General features: G+C 45.1%; 2 protein-coding genes across 3 annotated transcripts in view; one reads left to right on the forward strand and one right to left on the reverse strand.

The window, feature by feature from the left end:
* Window positions 1-652: 652 nt before the first annotated feature.
* LOC127474353 (transcription initiation factor TFIID subunit 4-like) lies at window positions 653-5,607 on the reverse strand. The gene is made up of 3 exons (XM_051794994.1): window positions 4,297-5,607; window positions 1,793-1,840; window positions 653-1,706 (listed from the first exon to the last, which is right to left on the reverse strand). Exons 1-2 carry the CDS (start codon window positions 5,401-5,403, stop codon window positions 1,832-1,834), a joined length of 1,116 nt encoding a protein of 371 aa, XP_051650954.1. The 5' UTR covers window positions 5,404-5,607; the 3' UTR covers window positions 653-1,706; window positions 1,793-1,831.
* Window positions 5,608-10,851: 5,244 nt separating this feature from the next.
* Window positions 10,852-27,101, forward strand: part of ARHGAP6 (Rho GTPase activating protein 6) — a 322,124-nt gene continuing 305,874 nt past the window's right edge. Inside the window, exons 1-2 of one of the 2 annotated variants that reach the window (XM_051794925.1) lie at window positions 10,852-10,931; window positions 11,087-11,798. In XM_051794925.1, coding sequence (XP_051650885.1) covers window positions 11,304-11,798 — 495 coding nt within the window. In that variant the 5' untranslated portion in view covers window positions 10,852-10,931; window positions 11,087-11,303. Of the gene's footprint in view, window positions 11,799-27,101 lie in introns of both variants that reach the window. The other variant, XM_051794923.1, reaches the window with a different exon arrangement.

Raw genomic sequence — 27,101 nt, forward strand, 5'->3', positions numbered from 1 at the left:
TTGCTCATCCTTCCTCATTCCCTCCCTCTCCCACATCTCTCCCCAACTCCTGCCACTGTTACAACACTTCCTCAGGAGGAGATGCCTGCAGTGATGGAGCAGGCATGTAGTTCACGTAGCAATGACGGTAACAAACGCAGCACAGACCAGTGAGTAACCAAATTCTGAGTTCTTAAGACAACAGGACGAGGGAAAAATTACATGAATGATCTGATGATTGAGCTTAAGCCTCTTCTCAAAAATGAAAAGGAATTTTGAAACTTGCAATTCCATCTGTAAAAGTGCTCTATATTCTACCATATTGAATGCAGGAATCTCAGTGGATCAGTTTGAGTTCGGGGGCCATTAAAATACTGGTATTTTAGCACAGCAGTTATTTCATTTTTAGACAGGTCAAGGCCTGATACCTATCACTGTCTAAACAAGTGGCAGATGAATAAGCTACAACAACTACAGTTACGTTATGAAGTCTTTATACAAAATATTGGAAGCAAATTTCAAAGGCTGTTTTCTCTTCACAGTTAAAATTTGGTTGTGCTTTACTAACTGAAAACCAAAAATTTTGTAAAAAGGTCAGGTAATAGAAAAGTGATTACAAAAGGGAAGTGGCAATATAAGAACAAAGGAGGAAAAACCACTAAGATTAAGAACAGCATTTGAATATAAAAATTTATTTAGGTGAAGTCACAAACAGTTTGATATTAATTTACAAACACTCCATGTTACGCATATTATTGGAACTATCGAGAAAGGTAAAGGAGAGGAGATAATGGCAACTTTTTCCTGAAACAACTAAAGGTAAACCCTTACCATCATGCGTGTTACTGGATCATAGTATTACCTTGATCATAACCCCTAGTATGCAAGGAAAAAGGAAAAGAAAACAAAACACTGAGATGCAGAACGATTAAACCATGAACCAGCGAACATAATTTTCATGAACACCAGACTACAAAGGTGTAGTCTGATGTTCAGGATCTTAAGTATTCTAACAAGAATAAAAACAAAATTATAATTTAGGTCAATTACTATAGCTGAAGAATTTTGTAATGCACAGTTGGGCTATCTGGCAATGACAGCAATGGTTAACTCATTTTTTAAAGAACAATGGAGAGGTGATACTGAGCCTAACAGAATAATTCTGTTGACAACCTGAGTTATTATAGCAAGTGTATGATACTGTTTTGAGTCAAATACACATTTATGTTGCAAATATTCTCAATGAAATGGCAAAAGTAACAGCTGTAACAAGACAAGTTATGATTTATTTTTTTTTAAACAAATATAATACATAAGGTTTTGAAGTGTCCGGTTGTGATCTGCAAAGATCCAGGATTGCACACAGTTTGGTCAAATGAGAAGGTTTAATCTGCACATTAAATTGGCTTTTACTTTCAAAGTAGTATTTTAGAGCAGGGTTCTCCTCCGGGAGACTGTTCCTGACCTCATTCAACCAATGTTCAATTTATTCACCTTCCTGAATCTTTGCCCTCTTTGGATAGTCTGTGACAAGTGCTGCGCTGCAGGAATTCCTGTTTTCCAGCAAACTGGCTTGCTCTGCAGGTTTGTAGTCCATTGTTATAATTGCTGATTGGGTAAAATGAATTTCCTACGTCTTCTCTAGCACAGCTTGCAACGCAACAGAAGCAGAGGTAAAAGAATGCACTAGAATACCAGAGCTCCACTTAAACACCAACGGAGTCAGGCTGTTGGCACCAATAAAAAATTCTGTATTTAACAAATCTGCAAATATTTAAGATCCAAAGTTAGTCACTTTTATAAATAAACTCACCCAATTAGTCTGACTGCCATCCCAACTGGCCTTCTGCTTTCATGGAGTCTGGGGAAAAAAAGAGAATTGTCTGAAGTTATATATACAAACAAATTTGCAGAAATGAATACCAGCTATCCTACATACATGCCAATTACCACATTCAAACTAAAACTAGGGTTTCTCACTTTGTTCTTTCCACGTAAAGCAAAGATACAGCTCTTCACCAGTGCCTTAGAAAGGACAGATAGCTTCAGAAGACAGACACTTTGTTTACATTGACTTTTACTGTTTAACCATCTGTGGAAATGCAAAACCAGAGATACAGTCACTAAACTAAATGACGCTGAAATTCCCGTCTTTGACTTAGAGAGGAAATGAAATTCAGTCATGCTGCCTAATGCTATCTGTTGAAATTACAGAACCAAAATCAGTTCAAACTAACAATCTGGAAAATGTTTTTGTAGAACACCTCCTCTTCCTCTTGACAGCATGAATGTGGAAAAGCTTAGGTTTTGGCCAAAGTTGTAAGCCCATAAAAGGCTATTCTCTCCCATTTTAATTCTCCAATTCTTTTGCCCAAGTGTGATGTCACATCTTATTTTACTGAAGTAGTTTTACACAACATAGTCAGAGCTTGCAAGGCACTGGGGAGGTGTGGGGGAAACACAGAAGTCACCTCCAAGAAAACATTTCCTTGCTGCTGCCTTGCCAGTGATAAACTCATGCTTTATCCTAGGCCTCATTTACATTTAACAGCTGCTCAAACCCTTAGTTCAGTTAAGGACATTTTTAAGCAGTTATAAGACACTGCGCACTACCAATTAAAAACTGCTCTAATAATAGAAAAGTGGTTGTAACCACACTGAACAATTGCAAAACTTTTACTTTCTCATTGTGCTGCTAAAGCACTACTCTTTCTACAAAGATTAAACTTCCAGTATTTTGTAATTTAGTTAAACATTTTTCCTTTACACACTTTCTGGGGGGAAAAGAAATACGTATCAATGCCACTGCTAATAATCAGTTGGGAAGTTTCCATGAAATCAAAGGGGATTGAGACCTCTGGTGCCTCAACAGACAACAGATCAAAGGTCTGCACTGACAGACCAGCTGCTGCAGAAGTTACAAGAGTGGGTAACATGACAAGCTGAAGGTCCAGTCTCAGATGAGATGAAAGTTATAAGCCATTGCTCATCTGGTGCTCAACTGAGATCTGTAGAACAAGAACTGAGCTGTTGTTCTTGAGAATGGAGAAATATAAACAAGATATTGGAAAAAGTTGCAGGAACATAGAGCATCAACTACAGAAGGCCCAAGGCCAACAGACCTGGGTTTATCTATATTACTGTGTGGTGTTTACTCCCTTTCTTTGTCAGCAGTTGGCCTAGTGAAGTCACTTTTAATAGGTATAAAAGTCAGGACTTGGTGTGACACACCAAACACGTCCAGATGCCTTGAAAATGGATCCTCCCTTCCCAGATCAGGCTAACAGAGTCAAACAACTTAGCCACTCGGTGCTGGCAATCCCCAGGAAGCAGAGCATCTGATAAACTAGCAAAAATTCTACAGGAATGCAAAGGTTCTTCCTACAGACCCAAAAAATCTGATTAGAAATAAATATAGCCAGTATCACAGAATCTCTACACCACCATTCAGCTAGCATGAAACTAAATGTTCAGCATTCAGCATTTTCTGTGCTGGGGATTTGGCAGACTACAGCCACCAGAGTAGGAGAAGCAGCACAACCCCTAATATAGGCAGGAAGCTCTTTGTAGCTGTAGAGCTCAGCGTCATGCCTCAGGCAGCAGAAGACCTGCCTGTGTGCACCAGGGTTTAGAGGAACTCAGTGATGCCTCTACTGAAAGCAAAAAAAAAAATAAATAAAATCCTCCCTCACTTTCCCTAATCACACTCACCATCTTTTCCCACAAAACAGGTGATAACTTGTATATTAAATCTCCTGAGTCCCAAACGAGGTTTGATCTTCAAATCACAGTGCATTTGCAAGCTGTGGTCATTCATACTGAATTTTATCTTTATTCACATCAATTTTGCTGCCCTCCCACACAGCCTGCAACTACCCACATGCTCCCATAGTAACAGGAGAGTCTGGATGCTTTGTCTTACATACAAAGAACTGTATTGATGAGAAACTTATTTTTTTTAAAGACAACTCAGAGGTAAAAAATAAAACCACATCTTTTTTATAATGTCTTCAGGAAGATGAAGTTATGTATCGGGGGAGGGAACTAGTGCAGTTCCTGTTTCCTGGTGGCCAGGGCAATAAAGGCTACAGTTATTTACTCAGCGTCCATCAACGACCACATCTCTGCCGGTGGCCAGCCGGGCACCCGTGATACCACGTCCCTATGGTCAACACGAGCAAAGGGTCAGCGCCGTGAGACTGGAGCCGCTGACCAATGCATGGGCACCCCAACTGCCCCTTCCTCCTCTTCCCCTCCGAGGGGGCACCATGCCCAGCCAGCGGAGCGGGAAAACACGCGGCCATCGGCTCATCACACCTGGCTTTTCTCCTCCTGCTTGGGGCTCTGCGCCGGCGGGGGCGGCGGGGCCGGCGAGGGCTGTGTCTCGCCCTCAATCCGCGAGTGCCTGGGGACAAGCGACTTGAGCGGCGCCATCCACTTCATCCACAGGTCCAGGTCGACGTCACCCCAGGGCAGAGAGGGGTTCTTCGCCGCCCGCCGCCTAAAGTCCTCGTCGTAGTTCATCCAGGAGGTGCCCCCGTAGGTGGCGTGCAGCTTGCGGATGGTGTCCAGGTACTTGAACATGGCTCCGCAGCGCGCCGGGTGCTTCTCGCACAGCACGCTGGCGTACACCAGGAAGGCTGAGACCCACTGGTCCAGCGTGTCCCCCGGGCGCGGGCCGTGCTCGGGGGCCAGCTCTGTGTGGAGCAAGGAAAAGAGGTCAATGAACTCCCCCCGCCAGATCCGCTCCTTGGTGGCCTTGGCCAGCTTGTAGCCCAGCGGCCGCCGCAGCCCCACGTAGGGGGTGGCCGGCGCCTCCGCCGCCGCCTCGCCCTGCCCCGCCGCCGCCGCCGCCGCTGCCGCCGCTGGGCCCCCGGCCGGGCCCGCGGCCGGGCCCGCGGCCGCGCCGCTCGCCGCTGCCGCCGCCGCCGCCTCGGCGCAGGGGCTGGCGGCCGCCGCCGCCGCCCCCAGCGCGGCCTGGCGCTCCAGCCACCGCGGGTTCACGTAGACGGTCCGCAGGCGCGGCGCGGCCCCCGCCGCCGCCACCCGCGCCGAGCCCTCGGCGCCAGGCTGGAGGCGCAGCACGGCCAGGGCGGCCGGCGCACCCGCGGGCAGGTCGCTGCCGTCCCGCCGCGGGGCCGGCTGGGCCGCAGCCGGCACCTGCAGCAGCGAGGGCGCCGCCCAGGGCGGGGAGCCGCCCCTAGGCCCGGCCGCCGCCGCCAGCGCCTCTAGGCCCGGGAGGCCGAGCCGCGAGCCGGGCGCCACCGCGCCGAGCACCCATCGGGTCTCGGCGATGCCGGTGCGGTCCCGGGGGCTCCGCGACCTCCCCTCCTCCCGGCGGCTGGCGAGCGCCGTCCCGAGCGTCAGCGGGGCCGCGGGTCCGGCCCGGCGGCGGCGGCGGCTCCGCCGCCTCCCACGTGGCATCGGCGCGGCGGCTCCGGGCGGCGCGCGCGGCAGGGGGCGGGGCCGCAGCGGGGAGGGGGCGGGGCCTGGCGGGGAGAGGCGGAACCTGACACCGAGTCCCCGCCCCTGCCTGGCCCTGGCCCCGCCCCCCGGGGTTCGGCGCTGCCCGTGGTGTTTCAGAGGTTCTTGCTGTTCGGCGCTGAAGTGCCTGGCTTCCACGGATTTCACAGACTATTCTGAGTTGGAAGGGACCCACGAGGATCATCGAGTCCAACTCTTAAGTGAATGGCTTGTACGGGGATTGAACCCGCGATTTTGGTGTTATTAGCACCATGCTCTAACCATAGAGTGCATAATACTCTTTCTCTCTCTAAAAAAATAAGCCTCAAAACTATATAGTGTATATATATGAACGCTATATATATATATATATATACAATATTCATGTAAACTATATATAGTTATATATACTATGCACTAATATATATGCTACTGTATTGTAGGTACACAATAGCGTACCTACACAATAGCGTCCCTGTTTTTGTTATAATTGCTTCAGTAGAGCAAATGTTTCAAGTTACAGCATTCTATCACTTTTCCCTTCCAGTATTAATAAGTATATTTTTCTCTTTATTGAATTTTATTTTTTTTCCTTGTGTGCTATCACAGAGATTCAGCTGTCCTAGCTAAGCACTGAGCAGCCAATCTGGGCAAACACTTGCCCAGACTCCTCTGGGTGTCTCAGTGACTGACCTGCAGAGCCCTATGCCAGGTAAGAAACAGGAGAGGACTTCATGGGAGACGCAGCCCTGTGGGCAATTTCCTTCTTAGTCACATCCAAACACTTTCTACCACACAGCCATCTATGTCTTACTGAGGTCACTGTCAAAACATATGGTAAACTCTGCAGGCTTCTGTAGGACCAGGCCATCACAGTACTTGGTCACCAGCTGGGTGAAGGTCAAATACCACTGGAGCCAAAGAAGGGTGCTTGTGTGGACTTATGCACCCATTCCCCAGCTGCTTCCACAAAGACTTGTGTAGGGCTTTCTCTTTTGGACAATCAGTCTTGAATGCTGTGCTGAACTGTCTGTAGATCAATTCCACTGCAATATAGACAAAAGTTCTGTAAAAAATGTAGCAGATACTTCATCTTAATGGAAAAACTGGAAGAGATAAATTTTAGATAAAAGTCTTTCTGTCAAAAAAATCAAATCTCAGGAATGACAAAGTTAGAAATCCTTCTGTAAGAAAAAAGTAAGGTAGAAGTGTGGCTTTGGGGTTTTTTTAATGTTTAATAAATTCTAAAGAAATAATAAGAAAACAAAATGCTCCTGTTTTCTGATTCACCCTTGTTTTCAGAGATTTATTCAGATATCTGAACAGATTTTGTTTAATTCTTGAGATGAACACACTCTTATTTTGTTAAGGAATTTGTTTTTTAAAGTGCAACCAAAACAGGTGGCAGTATCTCCTTCTAATTTCGCTTTACTGGGGCATTAATAAAACCAGATTGTTAAAATAACTCTAGGACCATAACTTCTCTAAAACTTGCCCATGCAGCAGGCTTGCTATTAAGTCAGGTGATAGACGTTTATACAAAATCTCTAAAATTTTCTGAAGGTTAAGGTTTTCTTGACTTTAGTCCAAAATTAATATTTGGTTAGAACCAGAGAGTTGTTCAAGTTGGACGGAACCTCGAGTGGTCTCTAGTCCAACCTCCTGCTCACAGCAGGGTAAAAACTAAACTAAGACAAGGCTGTTCAGTGCCTTTTTCAGTCAGGTCTTGAACACCACCAATGATGGAGATTCCACAACCTGTTTCAGTGCTTAATAATCCTCAGTGAGTTTTTTTTCCTTACATGAAGTTCTCTGTCTATTTTTGACTACTGTCTGTCATCCATTCACTCTGAATTTCAGCACAGAGCCTGGCTCCAATTTCTTGATAACTCCCTTGCAGGAACTGGAAGGCTATTACTAGGTTTCCCTTTCCCCAGGACGAACAAGTCCAGCTTTCCTGGCATATCCTCACAGGGCAAATGTTCCAGCTCCAAACTGTCTTGGTGGGCCTCCAAGCTGAAGTTTATTAAAGTCCTCCTTAATTGCAGTCACACAAACTAGACTGTTCCATATGAGGTCTGTTGAATGCTGTGTAAAAGCAAATAATCACCTCCCTCGATCTATCGACTATATTTCTTTTGATGCAGCCCAGGATTCTCTTAGCCTTCATCCCTGCAAGGGCTTCCTGCTCCATCATGTTTGGCTATTGACCATAAGAGCACCTGAGCTCCTTCCCATCAGAGTTTCTCCCCAGCCCATAGAAATGCAGGGGTAAGTCCACACCAAATGCACTTGTCCTCCCTGACTTTCATAAGATCCCTGTTTTCACATTCATCTGGCCATTCACCCTCTGAATGGCAGCCCTTCCCTGGAGCATGTTGACTATATGTTTTAATTTGATGTTGTCCACAAACTGGATGAAAGTGCACTCTGAGTCCTCCTCTGGGCTATTGATATGGATATGAAACAGGACACGAATCAATACAGACTTATGAAGAACTGCACTTGTAACCAGCTTCCCTGTAGAGTATGAACCATTATTCACTATGATTCAATCAGTTTTTCTCTCTGTCTCAAAAACGAAGCTGTGGGAGATTGTGCCAAAAGCCTCCTATCCACTGCTCTCCCATCATCCATAGATCAAGGCAGGTGATCAGGTTAGTTACATATAATTTACCCTTGGTAAATCCATGCTAGGTCTTTCAGTTCCTCGACTGCTATTGCAAACTTATGGTTGCAATGACAGGTGTTACACAAACAGCTTTGCTTCGTAAGAGAAAGAAGGGCTGACAACCAATATGAGATCAATTAGTACTGTCTCACTATTCCTCTGCAGATATGGCTGCACAGCTGGTATCTTATGTCTGGAGGTTACGGCTAAAGTTTGGGGACTAGGGCTATCTTTTTGTCCTGTGCTTGTACCATGCCCACTTGAGCTCCTGAGCCTAGCTGCAGGGTGGTGCTGCCAGGTCTCACAATAATGCAGTTCATAATAATGCATAATAATGCAGTGATAAGGAACAGAAACTTTAAAAATAATCAGTAAGTGCTTTTATTGCTGTTCTCCTGAAAGATGCAGAGAGAAGCTAAGACAGGTAGTGAAGTTGTCTACACGAAGCATCTCTATATGTATGTTGCATTTACTCTTTGAATTGCAGCTGTGATGCTCCAGGTCTACATCTCATGAAAACTATAATTTTTCATGGGAGCTTTCATGCAGAAAACCAGCTGTGCAGTAGTCATGCCTGGACTGAAGCAGGTGGAAATAAGAATGCTTTGCTCCCACCTCATTTAAGTAGTTACTTGTAAAGTGATGTATGCTCCTAACTACGCACTTATCTGATTGTTTCAGACTCCTTTCACAGTCCGTGTGTGCAGTGTGTAATGATCCGAGTTGGCACTTGGAGGTTTGCCCACTGGCAGCTGGCTGTGCCCAAGAGTATCAGCTCTGTAAAGTCGGCAATGCACCTCACAGAGAATGGCATAAACAGTTTTTGGTGGATTTTGGATGCAGGTGTGACTGTCCTCTCTACTCCTCAAGTGATGAGCTCCTTAAAACTCTGAATTTCCCTCTCTGCCTTTTTCCTCATGTCTTCCTGTCCCTTTATGGTCCCATGATATGTTTGTAGAGGACAAAAGAAGCAAATACTTGGAGCCACACGTCTGTATAGTTGTACTGCAGATGGGTCCTCTCAACCAAATTGCTACCATGGGCACAGAACTGCAGAAACAAACACGGATTGTTGTTTTACGCTTCAGACCTTCTTCGTAGTCTCATGCATGAGACCTTATTGAAGGCATTAATGAGGAGGCAAAACGAAGCTTTAAACAGAAACAGCTGCAACCTTAGCTGTGGAGGAACTTGGAATTAGGCAATAGCACAGCTTATTAAAATAAGGGGGAAAAGCTACTTTGCAGACAAAAAGAAAAAGAAAAAAAAGAAAAAAAAGAAAAAAGAATCCTATTTGGAAACATTACCTAAAACCAGAACACCTTCCTTTGAAAGTGGATGGGCTCTTGTGCTGTTGCCCTTTATGAAATTTAAACAGCACCACACAGGACAGAATTGTCTACTCCCTCTATTGATGAAAACAGAAAGTGCTGCCACGGACCACTTACCTGCACAGGCTCCAGGATATCAGGGAGAACAACACAACCCTGCACTAGGGTTTGAAGAGAAAACGCAGAATGAGGAGAAATTAATAACCCTTTTGTTGTGCTCAAGCACTTTTCAAAATAGCCTTTTTCTAAGGAAGTTTTTTAAGAGTTGCCTGCAACACTTTTGGGGAGACTGTGGAGCTGGTGGGTTTTCAAGTCAAAAGAAGGATGCTTAGGCCCCATGGAGTCAGCAGTCTAACAGTGAGTTTGTCTGAGACAGGGGAGATTCAAGACTTGCACAGGAGTTTTGAGCTAGTCTGTCCTTAGGCATCTTCCACTCACTCTCTAAATGAAAGTACAGGTGTGGAAGAAAAACAGGATTTGGTTTTGTGTTTTGCTTTCCATCTTGAAAGATATAATGGCTGTAGTCTTCACTGACAAAAGAGCAACCGAACTGAACCTACCCATGAAGCTAATGGTTACTTAATAAAGTTGAAACATTAAGTAAATTATGGTGTATAGGGTCCAGAAAGAACCTGAGAAGCATTGCTGTTGAACTGCTTCCAGTGAGGGGAGGATTGTAATATTCCCAGTTGGAGTCGGGGCAGGAGTCAGTCTACAGGGAGGGACAGTCTAAGGGACCGTTTCCTTCACTCCAGGTGAGGAAGGAGCTGTCTGGCTGCCTTCATGGTGCTGCATGGTATTGTTCTTCTGTGTGCATTCTATTTCTTAATTTCTTTAAAGTTTTGCCTTTTCCACGTTTGTTCTGTTTTTCTGGTAAAAGTTTCCTTGCCTGTGCTTGGAGATAGAGAGCAGAAAAAGGCTCAATGGGAGATCAAGCATGGCCAGTCACTTGTCCTGAGGAGGCTTAGCTTCATTGGTCACAGTCTCTTTTTACAGGTCTTAGGTGACCCATGCTGCCTGTCGGACTCACGTCCACGTGCCCTCAAAGTAGGTGTTTTGGCAGGGATGGAAAGAGAGACATGGGCCAGAAGAAGGTCCTGTCCCGTGTGCTGCACACTGCGAGCACCCTGCCTACTGCTGTGGGTTTTTCCTAAGTCTTCAGCTCTCTCCGGCACAGCCAGGACAGACGGGGGGTCCCAAAACCTTCAGCCCAGGAGGGAGGGCAACGCGGCGCTGGTCTCAGAAAGGTCAGACCGGGGCTTTCCCCGGCTGCACCTCGGGAACGATCGGTCCGAAAAACAACCGTCCGTCGCTACGCGATCCCTCCCCAAAACGGAACCACCCCGTGCCGGTGCGGCAGCGCCGGGACCCGCAGCTCCGGCGTGGGCGTCCGGCGGAGGCACCGGGGTGCGGGCGGCACTGGGACGGGCTCTCCCCGCTCCAGGGGGTGCAGACGGGTCCCGCCACCGCCGGGGTGCCTGCGCGGGGTGGGCGGCCCGGGCTCCCGTGCGCATCACGGCCGAGGGGGGAGTGACTCTGGCAGCCTGCGGCGAGCCCAGATAAAAGTTCCGCTGCTGCCGTCTCCCCTCCCCTTTTCTCTCGTAACTTTTTTTTTTTTTCTCTCCCTCCCTCTCCCTCTCAGCAAAGTGACCGCGGCGGCGGCAGCCCCGGAGCAGCCCCAGCGCCGGACGCCGCCATGAGCCCCGCGATGCCGCCGTCGGGCCGCGCCGCCGGGGGCTGAGCCCGGGCGTGGGGGCCGCCCCCAGAGCCCCTCCGCGGCGGGCGCTGGAGGCAGAGGCAGCGAGAGCCCAGGCGGGACCCCCGACTGCCCCGCCGTGCCCGGGGCAGCGCCCGCCGCGATGTCGGCGCAGAGCCTGCTGAGCAGCGTCTTCTCCTGCTCCTCCCCGGCCGCCGCCGCCCCCGCCGCCGCCAAGAGCCTCTCCAAGCGGAGGCTCCGCCAGACGCGCAGCCTCGACCCCGCCATCATCGGCGGCGGGCGGGAGGACGGCGAGGGCGCGGGGCGGGCGCCGCGGGCGCGGGCGGCCGGCAGCCCCTTCGGGGAGCGCTGCGGTCCCCGGGGCGCCCCGCCGCCCCACGGCGCCTCCTTCTCCACCCCCAGCACCCCGCTGGAGCGGTCGCCGCCGGGCAGCGCGGTCTTCGACGAGGAGACCCTCCGCGGGAAGCGGAGCCCCGGCTGCGAGCTGCCCTTCCTGGCGCGCACCCCCTCGGCCCTGGCGCTGAGCGGCCCCGCCAACAGCATCTTCTCCTCGCCCCGGCGCTGGCTGCAGCAGAGGAAGGGGCAGCCCTCGCCGCCCGAGCCTCGCCCCGCCGCCTACGTCGTGTGGAAGTCCGAGGTAGGCACGCCCGCCCCCGGGGACGGGCACCCGCCGCGCCGCCCTCGCCCCCGCCGCCCGCCCGGGGGAGCCACCCGCTCCCGCCCGGTGGTGGGGACACGGCGCGATGGGGCCGTCGAGGCCGCCGTGGGTGTTAGTGCCGGGAGCCGGCATCCGCGGCCGCGAAGGGTCAGGTGTTTGAGGTTCCCTCAACGGTTTCCATGTGTAGTTGTCCCAGGCCTGTAAAACCTTCCCCTCCCAGTTTCACACCTCTTAAACTGAAGTATGTGATGGTTTCTAACAAGATAGACAAATTATTTTTAATGTGCACACCCAGTGAGCTGTGATTTATTTGACAACGCACATGTGTCAAAACCACATGAGAAGCAGTTGTATTCCAAGACAAATCCAACTCTGCAACGCAAATATTTATTCGTTTAACTTGGATGTCGTCGATGTTGGGCTGCAGACACCATACCATGAGGATAAATGTATTCAGAGAATGTGGCATTGTTTCTTGGTAGCGATTGCTCGATGAGTTGGTTATGCAGAGCCCTTTGTAGCAGTAGAAGAATAATTTTTTTTGTTCTAAGAAATTCTCCATCCTGTCCATGGTGATGAGGTTTCCCGCTTAACTGTTTAGTAGTGCCTCCTGGAGCACTGGGATCAGAAGGCAGCCTTTTCCTTTTTTTTTCCCATTTCCAAAGATGTGTGTATTATAAACAGCTAGTAATAAGCAGCAATAAGACACCCCCTATTGTTCCAGTGGGATGTGGAAGCCCTTGAAAAATTATTACCTTACACAGTGATCAGGGATCAAACTAGGCACCACAGTGGCACAAAATGTAGTTTTTAAGGGCAAACGCTGCCTCTCACCCTGCATGAGCTCCTATATTCTCCTGTTTGTTTGGAGTATAAAAGTTGTCAATGTCTGCAAGCTGGGATGGAATGTCAACCTGGGGGTGGTGACTTCAGGCAAGAGGCTGGGTAATGTTTGAAGAGGCGGTGAAGATTTTTTGCGGTTTCAAAAAATGGATTATTAAGTCTTGTGATCAGGAGTTACTCTTAGTAATATTTCATCTTGATGCTTGAATTTTAAGATAGTTAAAAATTCATTATTTCAAAGAACTTTGTGGGAATTGCAGCATCAGTGGCAAAAAACCTCCAGTGGACAGTGAGACAGTAGGTGGTCACACTAATGAAGGGTAAGTTTGCTGCTTATCCACTTATGATTTGATAAGGTACATCAAAAAGTTTAAGATACTTAAGATTTCCTGTGCAGGGTTTCCTGACTGAATCCAAGACTCAGAATGGTCTCTGATCTCTAAATCTAAGCAGGTCTCCCTGTTTTCACTGAATCCACATGAAGCTAGTGGACACTTGGGGCATTTTTATCAGATCCGTATGTTGTCACACCACACAGCACAGCGCATCTTTGACTGCAAATTTAAAAGCATTGGTTTTTTTCTTAATTTGGCGTGTGAATTTAGCATTTTTAAATCGACAAACCTTTTTTTTGCGAGGGGCGTATTATATTACTAATAACTCTAATGCCATATGGTGATATAATTTATAGTTACATTTGATGTTACTGTTCTCTGACAAATTGTTGTTTACGTGGTATTTGAACCTGAGTGTCTTTCATACAGTTAAGAATGGATGTTTAACAAAGTGTGGTTTTGTATTTTGAAGGCACCTTTGCTATGGGTGGGGCCTGATTTTTCGAGTAACTGAAACGTATGTGTGGTGTAGTTTAAAAGAAATCATTTTTACTTTAGAAAAAAAGTAACCTCAACAGGTGATTTTGTTGTGAGAGAACAATTTTGGCAAGGTTTGAGCTCAATGCTGTCAGGACAAGCAAGTATCCACATCTCTGTTGTGTCCCCTTGTCCGAGTGGGGCAGGTGACTGGGCCACCCCTTTCCATGAGCCCTCAGTTGGGCACAAGTGTCCTCGCTGCCATTGTCCCAGCAGTCACAGTGGTGGGGCTGCCAGGGGGGAGCAGGGTGTGCAGCACCTGAATCTTGGCTCCCCCAGTGGGTCGATTTCATCACTGTGCATTGGTGTCACTGTGTGTCAGTTGTCATCTATCCAGATACCTGCTAGTTTCAGAGTTCCTATTTTTGAGACATTATACAAATATTAACTTAGTTATTCAGCAAAGACATGTACAAATTATTTAATCTATGTTTTAGGGAAACTGCACATACATAATTTCGATCTTATTCACCCTCTTATTTCAGGCATGCGTCCTAATGGTCATTCAGTTTGTTCTTATAATAAAATATCATTAATACTCCTTTATTGATTTATAATTTTTTTTAATTCCTTCCCATTTGGTCTTTATTGGAAAAGGTCTTGTTCAGTTTTTAGGAAGTGAAGGATTTTTTAGTCCCTGGAGCTTTACCCTGGCTATGGGAAAGCTAGTATGCTCAAGGAGGTGAAAAAACCACATTTTATTGGGTGAAAAGGAAATAACTGTTTATAATATTGTAAGTTTAAAAGGTCCCATTATTCAAATTGTTGCATTCTCAGTAGGAAATCTGTAGTTCCATTTTTTTTTTCAACTTAGAAAATGAAATACATTGCAATGGTAATTTTACTTGACTACAAAAGACAACTGAATAGATGACTGCCAAATGAAAAAGTACATTGAAAATTTTGGTTGGTGTACTTAAAAATTCCCATCCTACTAGCTGGGAATAAAAGAATGCTCATTGCAAAGTCTGTTTTCTTTACCTTCATTCCAATACCCTCAGTATAATTGCACTTTTTTGAAAATATTTCTCTAGAGCCACTGTGCAAGCAACAGGTTTGTGTGCTAGGAGATATATGTGGTAATTATTTTCTTCCCCAATACGTTAATCTCTAAAGCAGTACAGAGAATTAAAAATGCCATGGAGATTTCCTCTTCAGAACCCCCTCAAAATTATAACTTCTGGGAAGGACCTCCTCCTCCTGTCCCAGGCTGGATCCGTGTAGTGGCATCTAGAGGGATGAGGTGAAGAAGGGGTTTACAGCCTGTGCTCTGTGAATCCTGCCCTGGGACAGCCAGTGCCTTGGGGCTGCGGAGGTAGGGGCACCTGCACAGCTCTAGTCAGGTTTTAAAGGATGCCTGTCCTGCTGATCTGCAATTTCTGTATATGCGGCCAAAATGTCCGTAGTAGCTTTGATATGAGGCTAGGAGAATAATGGATTGTTTATTTTGCCTTTTTTTGATTGTAGTTCTTTGACTTAAGCATTTTACAACACAAGCCTGTCTGCTGGACTATAGAGAGAAAGGTTGGTGCTCAGTTTGTGCTACCATTCATAAATAATTTTTAATGTAGTGCCAGAGTGCAGAGGGGATTTCCATTTTCAACAGCAGGTCACACCTAAATGTGTTAGGCTTGTGTTCTTGAATCCACAGACTTTTGAATGTAAAGCAACATGTGACAAATGTGTCTCTGACTACATACCACACCAGAGTGATCTGGCTCTTTATCGACATGTAGTTTGTTTTGCAAGAATATTTTACATCTGTAAAGATTATTTTTGGTAGACCTTTACTCTGCTGACAAGCATTCTTTCACCTTTTTAATATCTGCTCATGTATAAGCTGCTTAAATAAAAAAACCTTTTCCTGTATCTGTGGAAATCAGTGACAACATTTCCAGTGGTTTCAGCGGTGCAAAGCCAAGGGGGATTTTTAACAAGGGAAAAAAGCATTCATCCTCCATTCCCACATGATCTCAGCTGTCCTTTTAAGCCATTTCCCTTAAAGAAAATTCACTTTCAGTTAAAAAATTGTCTTACTATGCTTTCATTAAGTGTCTCATATGTTTAAATGACTCTCTAAGTAAACTAAATATCATGGGAAGAGGTGGTAAAAATATCTAGAGATACCTTAATGCCTTGATTCTACCAAAATTTAGTCATACATTTATGCTGACATATGTGAGTGGTCCTGTACAGGTTAAGGGTGCAAGTGTTTTGTAATGACTGATGGAAATACGTTTGCTGGGTGAAAAGTCCAGAATTGCTCAAAATAAATCTATCTCTGTGAATTCTCAAGTTGTGTTAATTCTTCTGCTTATTTTTCTGTCCTAGATGATAAACCAAATCTACACACTTAAATGGCCTGATTATTTTGCTATCATACTGTCTGTGTTACTGACTAATTAAATATTACCATATCCAACTGCTGCTTTAAACTAGTAGTAGCATAACATCTGCAGCCTTTCCACCTGCATGTCTGGCCCCTGGGAAGCAGGAGGCAGCATCCTTAGTTTGCAGCTTGCTTCTCAGCAAAATTGGGTTGCTGCATGTGATTTGCTCAGCCCTTCCTGACCTCTTGCTCCTCCTGACTCAGCCTGCAGCTGACCTGCTCACTCACTTAGGATGGCTTTCTGTTGAGCACAGCAGGGAAAGTTCTCTGTGGTGCAGGAGGGAAGGTTGCTCTGGTTCCTCACCAGATGTTGGGAGAGAAGACAGGAGTTGTCCAGGTGTCTCCTACGCTGCTGGCTGGCCAAGCTGTGACTAGCTGCAAGGATGCTGGAGATGTTAATCTTCACTGTCAGAACGACATGAGTTTAACCAAATTATTTTACAGTGTGGCCATCGAAAGTAGTGAACACTCACAACACGGCTTTCAGTGGATAGGTGAGGGAGTTCAGTTTTGATAAATTCACTTGCTTGATACTTTAAGAGTTTAAATCCATTTGGAATGTGGTGTTTGAGTCTCTCTTTCCTTGTAGCAAGGTGGGGGTCAGCCTCTTCTCCTAGGCAGCTTGTGACAGGACAAGAGGAAACAGCCTTGTGGGTTGAGGTGGCTGGGTTCTTGGTAGCGGAGGAGGAGGGGGCTACATAGGGTGGCTTTGGTTAGAAGCTGCTAGAAGTTTCCCCCCGCAGTGAAGCCAGTGATAGCTGGCTACAGGAGGGACTTCCTGCTGCTTCCCAAGGGAGAGCAAATAATTACACCTCTGTGATAACATATTTAAGAACAAGCTTGTTGCGCAGAAGAATTCGAGCCAGGGGAGAGCTGATGGAGAGCCACCCTGGGTGGCCCTGCCGTGGGGGTGCGGGTGTGTGGCAGCCTGGTCTGGGCCTCTCAGCGTGTAGCCCGGAGCAGGCAGTGGTGCCCCGGCCGAGCCGCCCATGCTGCTCTCGGCAGTGCCGGCCGAGCCGAGCGGCGACCCCTGCAAAGGGGCGGCCGGGGCCGGGCCCAGGGTGTGTGGCCTCATGGAGAGGGGTCCTGCAGCCCCCTAGGCCTGCCCTGCTAGCAACCCATGCTGGAGCAGGTGGATGCCTATAGAAGAAGGCTGTTACCCTCCGTGGAAAGCCCAGGATGGAGCAGAGTCCTTCAAGAGAGTTGTGGCACGTGGAGGGGAAAATCTACGCCGGAGCAGGTTATTCCTGGGTAGGACTCATGGCCCTGTGGGGGATCCACATCAGTACAGCTCACCCTATAAAGGACTGCATCCTATGAAGGACCATCGGGGTGCAGAGACCCCCTGCACCCCAGGGAGGAATGACCCTTGGGATGGCAGATTTGGAAGACCTGCGGCCCGAGGGGTGGACCCACGTTGGAGAGATCCATCAAGGACTACTACCTGTGGGAGGGACCCCACGGAACAGGGGAAGGACTCAGAGCTGTGGGCCACCGCTGTAACCCGTGGTGAGGACCATGGTGGAGCAGGCTGTCCCCCTGCAGCCCGTGAAAGAGTGACCTACAGGACAGCAGATTTGGAAGACCTGTTGCCCAAGGGGTGGACTTGTCTCCCTGCAGCAGTGTGGGGAGAAGGGAGAACATGGAAGGAAGGAGGGGTGGGTGGAAAGTGTGCTTAAGGCTACTTTATTTCTTGCTCTTTAGATCTTATCCTGTTAGTAATAAATTTTAGTATTAACCCCATGTTGACTCTGTTTTGCCTGTGTGACCTCTCCCAGCTCAGAGCAACTTTAGTTGGTGCCTAGAATCCGGCCAAGGTCAATGCATGACAACTGCATTAGTGGAGGTTCATGTGGTCATTAAGTGTGAGCACAGTGTCTGTTATCCTTAAGCACCTTGATACCTAACTCAGAGATTTTGCTATATGAGTAGAAGAGGGGTTGGAACATACTCCCTTGCAGAGCTCTGATTAACTGTCCTGGAAGCAAAATGAGGATCTAGCATGTTTAAATGGCTTTTTGTCACCTTTCTCTTCCTCCAAACATTAAAAAAATTGGATACTCCCCCATCCTTCAATATTGCTAACTTGCATTTTTCACTTTCATGGGGGCTTTTTGATGAGATGTGTGAGAACTGTATTTCGGAAGATTTTTGTTTTTTTTTTAAATAAAAACCTGTGTGTGTTGGTATTTACCACTGAATTGACACACAATTAGTTTCAGCCTAAGTCTACCTCATTCAACGCTGTAAGAGTTGTATAACTGCAGAATCTGGTGGGCAGAAAAGTTGTGGGTCTCTTATGGGAAGAATGCCATTAAAAGTAACTAAATATATTCAACATTTCTGATTTTGGCAAATGCACTCTTCCCATTCCCAACTAAATTACGTCTGAAGACATTGGATGAAAATATGGGGGTTGACAGCTAGGACAGACAGAATTCCCCAAGTGAGCATTGCTTAAATAATGGGAAAGGAACTTGTGAAAATAATAAAAACGAGACTGAAAAGTAATTTTGAGCAGCCTCTAAAATATCCACAACCCAGACTGCTGTATTGACTTGATGATGGAATTGCAGCATAGTTAGTTAGTTTTGCAGACTCTCTTGTATGACAAGAACTGCAACTGTGACAGTTTGCAGGTGGACAGCATTTCAGAAGTCTCTTCACTCTTCTGCAGTGCTGTAGCTGTATAAATGTGTAGATATTAAGCCTGCTTTGGGGTGATTTTTTTTTCCTTCTAGATGTAAATATCACAACTGAAACCAGCAGGGAGTTCTGTGCAAATATGGCTGAACACTCCTGACATAGTAGTAACTAGATCGTATCAGTGTCAGAGTTGCAGACTTGAAATCTTAATGTAAAAATGCACTAAAGATGAAAGCTAAAATGGCAATCCTATCTTAGTCTCTTTAAACATGATATAATGCTGTTCATATTTGATTCTCTGGCTATGTGTCATAGTGTTTGAGAGCATAAGGGTCACTGGAATTAAGCTAATGTTTTAAAATGTAGCTTTTGTACATTCTGTGTTACACTGGTTGTTAACTGAACCAGGTGTCTGGATTGTGGGAGAAGAGGCCAAATATTCCATTCAGCTTATGGAAACTGGAAGGGGAACAGTAAGGAGGTGAGTGCAAGGTTCAGACTTCATTGGAATTTGACATTGCAACTCATTGTCCAATTTTGCAAGGTCCTGAGCTTTCAGACTTCAGTCTAACAGGGTACTCAAATGTGTGCATTCCTTTTGGCTGGTGAAGACTACTAATCAAACCAGAGTATCGAGAAGAAAGCAAAGCCTTGAGTCACCATTTAGCCCTAGGAATTTTACTTTCTTTACCTCTCTTTAAAACTTTTGTGTCTATTATTTTGTACAGATTTTTGATCTGTGCTTGTTCAAAACAATTTCTATTATTTTTTTAATCTGTTCTTATCCTGTAGCAATAATACATATCAATGGAAATGTATGTGGAGGCTTTCTGGTTGAGTTTTAGTTTTTCCTAGATGTGTACAGATTGGCTATTTCAAGCTACATGTTTTTTCCACTCCAGTTGTCAGCTAAGAATTATTAAATCCCTGGGAGACTTGAGAGTGATTTTGAAGGATTTGATGAGCTTCCAGTGCTTGATGCTTGCCACATTGTTGTGCTGGAACCAGATGCTGGGTACCACATGTTCGTGTTTTTGGACCTAAGTAGATTAGGTACTGTGTCTCTGGATAGTAAAAACAAATAATAGTTTCCCACCCTAAAGCTGTCATCCCTGGGTCATCGTCCTCACAGTCCTGGCTATGGGAACAGCTTGCATCAGCATCCCAAGTTGTGAAACAAGAGCTGTCTTTTCTGGTTCTTCCTATTTCATCTCTTTTGTGTTCTCTCAAAGAAAAGATCTGACTTATAATGTTTATCCATGAGGACTCTTCGTAAGGTCAAAAAGAGATTTTTGAGCATTGCCTTAGTGAGGATGCATGTGAGCACTCAGTCCAATGCAGAAACTCTCCTGGTGGCTGCTGAGAACTTGCTTTTCTTTTTTCTCCCCGTTACTTTCTAAGTCCTATTCCACATGCTTGAACCCTTTTAGTTTGGGCTTGTCTTTTATCCATGTCTAGTTCTCCTTGTTTTGTGTATCTTCAGTTATCCTCCATGCCAGATGTTAAAAAGGAAGATATGTGTCTTCTTGCTTTGATCACCTGAAATTCACTTGAAAAAGCAGCTGCTTTACTGTAGCTGTAGCCTATTATTTGGATTGACCAAGTTAAATTTTAGTGAGTACTTTTGTTCTTATAAATGGACAGACTGGTTTTCAGGAAAGTACAAAGCATGTTACTGACCTTGCTAACAAATGAAAGATTCCTTTTGTTTTGTTTTGTTTTGTTTTTTCAGTGCAGTTAAGATTACTTTTGCACTGTCTTGGAGTTAGGCTTCTCGAAAGGACTGGCTTCCTGGATTTGCTTTTCAGTGGTGGAACTGTACCTTTGCTGAACATCTATAACTAATGTTGCAAGAGGAAGACTAATACAAATTTTCCATTTCTATTTTCAGGTTTTATTTACTTTATTCCTTTGTTTTCTGCCACTGTTGTAATACGGCAAGATGGTTTCTGAGCACTAACTTTTTAGTTTTTTCTCCAAAGAATAATTTCAGTTGAGTTGCACCCTACTGAGAGTAATGTGGTGAGAAACCAGTTGGCAGTGCTGTGTTAAGTTTTCCTTTGCTTTTCTCTCTAAAAGTCTAAAAATATTCCTGCTCCAGGAAATGTTTTTCATTCTGTTATGTCTTTTGCTTCCCATAGGAGATACTTCTTTTAATTTATTGAATAAACCCATAAAGAGTTTAGGCACAATAGGATCTTTGGGCAAACTGTTTAAGAGATCTCACCATCTTCTGTTTTTAGAAGATGTGCAATTGTTTCTTTATACAGTGCTGTCAGACTCTGGGGTAAGCTGACACTTAAATGAAATGGGAGAATTTGAAGCTAAAATACATGGATTGACACATCTGCTGTCACTTCTCAAATATCGTTATTTTGATTGTTCATATTTTACACTTACCCTTCTTAAATCATAAAGAAATCCCTTTTCTCTTTTCCCTGCCCTCTATTTTAAAAGGATTCTGGGCAATATTTTGATCTTCATCCCATCACCACAATTTTTTTTAAGTGTATATGTATATAGGAAGGCTAAATCCTAGTAACGTCCTGTTTGGAAATCTGCTTTTAGCTGTTAATTTGATTTGATGACAGTGCAAACTGCTATTTGAAAGGGGTGGTGGGGAAAGACAGACTGGGATAGATTACGTTTTCATGCTCCAAAATAAGACCCTATCTACTCTATCGTAAATTAGAACAATATGGTTGAGTTTTCTTGTGGCTATTTCATAACATTCCTGCTGACAAAATACGACGTGCCTCATTGCTTCACTACTGTTTCTCAAGCATGTGTTCGTGTCTCTGCACAAAGTGACAGCTCTTGTAGCACCACACCATGGGGACACGTCTCGTAGGTCTTTCGAATGGGGCAGCGTATTTGGAAAGGATACAAAGTGGGCTGTGCCAGGGAGCGAGTACGAAACCACAGCCAGCTGGGAGAATTAGGCAGCCAAATTACTTAAATAAGCACAATTAGAAGTCTTACTTATTTCAGAGGGAAAGTGCCTTAATTCTATATTCACTAAAGGAATGAGATGTAATTGGCAGTCAACATGTATTGAGGGTTTTAAAGCAACTTTTTAGTAGAGCGATTAGTAAGGTTTACATTGGTAAATCTGCATATTTTAAAAGTTTGTGGCACACTGTCCAAAATGCTTCTCAATGTAACAGAGCCTCCCACCTGTTTTTTAGCCCAAATGTAGGTAAATTGTACCACCTCACGTGGATCAGAGGAAAATGTGTGTCATGTGGAGAACAGGATCCCTGCATGCTGGGCAGCACAAGCAAAAAGGTAACTGATGGGTCAAGGGAACTGGCTTCACCCTGGTGAATCCACATCCGGACCCCGTTGTACAAGGGAGATGTTGAGGTACTGGAGCAAGTGTAGTGGAGGGCCATTAGAACAGTTAGGGGATAAGGGGGCTTAATGCACAAACAAAGGCCTGGAGAAGAATAAGGAGGAATGAATTCCTCTTTTACTAGCTACATGGGGGCTAAGGACAAGATGGAGCTGAGTGTTGTCGGAGTTGCACAATGACAGTCACAAGTTGCAGCAAGAGGAATTTGGAGTAGATCTAAGTAAAAAAACATTCACAGCAGGAGTGGTTAAGTATTGAAATGGATTGCCCGGAGAGAGTATGGAATCTCTGTCCTTGGAAGTTTTCAACCCTTGACAGGGCAAGGCCCCAAGGATTCAAACCACATTTTGAAGATGACTGAGCTTTGAGTAGAAGATTGGACCAGATGACCTCCAGAGGTCCCTTCTGACCTAATTTTTTTCTGTGATTCTGTGACTCAAAGTATCACTTCTTTCCACAGCAGAATGAAAACTACCATCCTTCCTTATGCTACAACATACCGTTGATGGAACAAAAGTTGCTGAATTGCAGAAATTATGATACTTTCCAGCACCAGCATTTGAAGTAGGCTTGTATGAAGAGTGATTTCTTTCATTGCATCATTCTCCAAAGTTGTTGCTGTGCTTCTATTCTGTGAGGCATACCCTACTTTTACACTTCAGCTTCACTGCTGGTGTCTCACAAGCGCAAAGAAAGCCAGAGCGGTTCTTTAAAGGAGTAGAATTTAAAACAAAAACCCAACCAAGTCCTTCTCAAATTCAAGTGTTTTGCAGAGGCAGGTTGATGGGACTCTAGCAGATCTTCAGCAGGGATTTGGTGGGGAAGTTTCAGTAACTACTTGCCAGGTAGGTTTCCTGTCAGCTTACATTTAATCAAGCAGGCCTGCTTATTCCAGCACTAGGGAGCCCAGGGCTTACAAGGTACCTGCTTTCAGGACATTGTGTTATTGTGACAGCCTTGTTCTAACATTGAGCTGCATCCGCTTTTTTGGGTTGTTTGACTTTAGGTTTAAAAATATTGAACATTTGGCAAAACACCATCATCTTTTCCTACGGTGTGCTCATGACAGGCCTAAAACAATTCAATGCTATAATAAAAAGGTGGTACAGGAACATTCCTGTCAATTTAGCGTTTCTAACTTTCATTTTTATCATATTGTATTACAAAAGTAAAAATATTCTGAGAGAGGGATGGAAGAAGGGAAAAAATTGAAGAGGTATGGAAGAAGAAAAGGAAATCTCCTGCTGAGCTTTGAGCCTGGAATTGCATCAGATACACAGAACAATAGGTGTGGCAGTAGGACAGTTCAGGATTTGCCTATATTGTCTTACACAGCAACAGTTTAACCTGATATTGACCTTACAATTTATGAGCTTAAGGGTACAGTTATGTAACTGGGATCAGTCAAAGCTAAATTAAACTGGAATAGGCAGATGGGGCCACACAGCCTGGAAAAAGCTGGTACCAAATTGGCTTGCTGAAATAAATGCTTCCATGCTGCTATTTAAAAGGAGCACAGGTCATAATTTGCTGCTGTTTATGATGCAGCAGTGGGCTTTTTTGAGCTTCTGGAGCATGTCCGTCAGCATCTGATCTCCTGTGTCTCTTCTCTTGCTCTCGAGAAATGATTTTGGCAAGTCTGCATTTAGCTGGCAGAGGTTTTGTCAAGCAGGTGCAGTGTCCAGCATCGAATATGAAATCTGGCTGACAGGAGGATCTTGAGCACAAAAAACCAGAGCTTTGATGGCTGGGACTCATAACCTTTTTCAGTTTCTATAAGTACTTCTTTCCTTGATGGACCAGGATGTAAGAAGAGGAAAAGGTGACTTACAGCTGTGTGGTTCAAATAAAAGAAGATAAGGAAGGAGAGAAGACAAAACAGCGTAAGAAATTAATATCTAAGTAAAACATCAGCAAGGCTGGAAAACAAGATTACTGTTGACGTACCACCACTGCTGGGAAGAGGAGAACTTTGACTCCTGCTTGGGTGTCCCTGCCCTGTCTTGCTCATAGTGTGATGTCCTGGTTTCCTCCAGGGAGCACTGAGCCCAAGGTACCATGCTGGGGTGGCTCTGTGCTTTGTGGCTCTGCCTCCTGTGCCACCTGGCCTTCCGAGAAGCTCCAGCCTCTGGTGTGGTTCAGTGAGATGAAAGGTTGGTGTTGGACCCAGCGGTGCGTGGTCCCGGCTGGTGCTCCCTGAATAGTTCTCAGCATTGTCTCGTGATGAGATTTTTCTGAAGCCACTGACTCACTTTTGAAGATGAACCTTGAGTTCCTCAATTATTTAGATAGTTTTTGAAATATTATTCTTGATCTTTTGTATTGTTACTTTTTGGTATTGTAATTAGAGCCTTCATTCTTTCTTCTTCCTTCCCAGAGGAGGTCTGTAATAGTGAGGTCTTCCACATGCCTGAATACCAATTTTTAGCGGTACAGAGGTCTTAGGCCTTGTTCATACACCTTCTTGGGCAGTTTCTTATTTTAGTAGCACTTTCAACTGTTGCTGTTTCAAATGTAATTTATGCATTGTTTGTGCTTGTTTTATGGTGATAACTATGTGCTTTAGCACAACTTGATATATTACATTTGCCTTCTACTATCATTTGTTGGTTTTGGCTTGTGACGCCATATCTGCTTGTTTTTTAGAAACACATACTGAGAAACACAAACTTCATAATCAGTGCATTATGAAGTCCAAAAGTATGCACTTTAGTTCTTTAAACTGGTAGCATCCAGCTTATACAGTCAGATGGTAAATGGAAATTCTGATTGCTGTAGAGTGTGGGATCTGGCATAAGTGTCAGAATTAAAAAGAGAGTATCTGCTGTTCTTTGGTAACTCCGTGTGTTCTGTGACCTGGAGGGGACTCTCAGGGAGGGAGCTATGCTGCAGTGCCGTATTTGTCAGAGCTTCCTCTCTGGGAGTCTTTTTAAAGGAAAGCTCTCCAGTGTTTGAAGTTTGGTTGTTTGGGAATCTCTCTGGCAAACTGGCTTGAAGCTGGATATCATCTTCTTTCTACAGAGGAAATCCTTCTTGTATCCTGAAGGCTGCCAAAGGCTATGGCCCAGCAGAAACAGTGAGGTGCCACTGCAGGAGGAGTTGGTACAGATAATAGGCCATCCCTGTTTCCAGTGCTCCAAAATAACAGACTTTTCCACCAAGCTACTTAATCCCAATGACAGGGGTAGGAAACAGAGAGAGCATTCACCACTTGACAAGTCAAAGAGCTCTTGCATCTTGGAAATAGAAAAGGATTACATTACATTAAAATCATTACAAGGAGCAATGATCTCATCTTTATGGCCATGCTGCAGTTGCAGTGGCTGTGGTCTCAGGTGGTAGGACACCTTTCCTAAATGGTTTGAGGTCCTAGACACCTTTCTTCTAGACCAAGTCCAGCTATTTTGACTTAGCATTCAGCATGAGATTTAACCATGGAACTTTTTTGAGCGAAGATATCAGGCTGAAGATGTAACTTGAATTACAGTTGAAAAGAATGAGATTCCTGGAGTGAATTGTGTATTCCTGGCTTCCTTACAGTTTTTTGAAATATGCTCCCTTAGTTGGATAAAGACATTTAATAACCATATTGCTGTGCTAGAGGGTGACTGGCCCCTTAATTAAAATAGGACCATAGCATTTGTAGGAAAGCAGGAGCTCTTCTTGTGCTGGATCTAACTCAGACAGATGGAGCAGAAGCCAAGGGGAAGGGAGAAATACATTGGGAAACATCTGGGCCAAATCTAAGCAAAGCTGGAAGGGAACAATTTGTTAGGATGTTCCCAAGGAGAAGAATGTGGAAGATTTCTATAGAATTTACATAGGGGGAGCTACACAGGAGCTTGCTTGATGACCCCTGTGGAAAGAAAATCCAGGGCTAGAGGAAGCTGAACACAGAAAAGCAAAGATGAGTTTGCTTGGCATGTTCCTTGGAGCCAGTGATAAGGGGCCAGAGGAGCAAGGGAAGAGATCTGCTTCCAGGTTTGAGGGCTGGGGGTGTTCGTGCAGCAGAAGCGGCTGCTGAGCTGTCGAGGACACAGAACAAGGCGCATGTGGAGAGTGTAATGGGACCTTCCATCTAGTCCAAAGGTTTTGGTTTTCCTCCGCTATTTTGGTTATTTTATAACCCAGCCTTTTCAAGCAGGGAGACTGAGAAGGGCAGGGAAAGTTTGGGAAAGACTGGGATGACTGAACAGAGATCTGGAGATCAGTGAGCGTAGTGGGAGATGGAACCGGTGTAGCTGTTGTGTTGATGTACTGAAAGTACCATATATGTATTTTGAGATAAGAGATTGAGTTGCTGAGGCTTGTCTTAGTAGTGATTATTTTGTGCAGTGGTGAAGTGCTCTAATTTGTTTGGCAAACCTTAGTGAAGCCTGGAATTTAACCCCTACGGAGGGAAATTGGGAATTGCATCTCTACATTATCACACCTTCTGTGAGGGGTAGTTGCCCAGGACAGCTGAGCTGCAATTATATGATGAGAGGAAGGGGAAGAGTTTAGGACCACAATAAGGGAAAAGTAAACTAGAGGTTCTTTGGGATGGTTGGAATTACGAACTGCAGGGGAATTAGTTAACTTTTGTGACAAGATGTTTTGCCTGTAAAATATATTTATATTTAATACATATACTGTTTTGTTCTTTCTAAACTTGCAGATTATGTTTGCTATGTTATATTTCTGCATGGAAAATATTCTTTGTGTCTGGATCTTTTTCTTCCATGAATGATTGCCACATGCAAAAATGTTAGTTTAACCATTTCACAATAAACTAAGTACCTCTGGAGTCCAGGTTACTGAAAAGCTGTTACTTATACAACATTGCAACATACAATGTCAAGGAAAAGAAAAATAATGTAAAATGTACCATTTCTTAGTAATGTAAGTCAAGGTTTTATTGTCCATCTCTTTCATTTTGTCAGGAAACATCGTCCCAGTTAAGAGATGTAGTTTCCTGGAGATGAGACACTGCAAAGCAGGGTGGGTGAAGTTTGTAGTGGGTAGAGCTGGGGCTCCTCAGGCATGTCTTTGAATGTTTAGTGTGGTGAGGCAGTGGGATTCTGCTTTGCATTCCAGTACAGCAGCTCCACAGTTCTGTGTATGCCACCACACCAGGGACCACCATGCTTGATTCAGATGACATGAGATGTCCCTACCAAACTCCTCCAGATTCTTTT

Source organism: Manacus candei, unplaced genomic scaffold (assembly GCF_025592945.1).
Source record: "Manacus candei isolate 608988 ecotype Guabito, Panama unplaced genomic scaffold, ASM2559294v1 h1tg000041l, whole genome shotgun sequence".
Classification (NCBI taxonomy): domain Eukaryota; kingdom Metazoa; phylum Chordata; class Aves; order Passeriformes; family Pipridae; genus Manacus; species Manacus candei.

Coding starts and splice junctions, on each gene's coding strand:
- LOC127474353 (XM_051794994.1), bottom strand. CDS start 5,403: ATGCCACGTGGGAGGCGGCGGAGCCGCCGCCGCCGCCGGGCCGGACCC.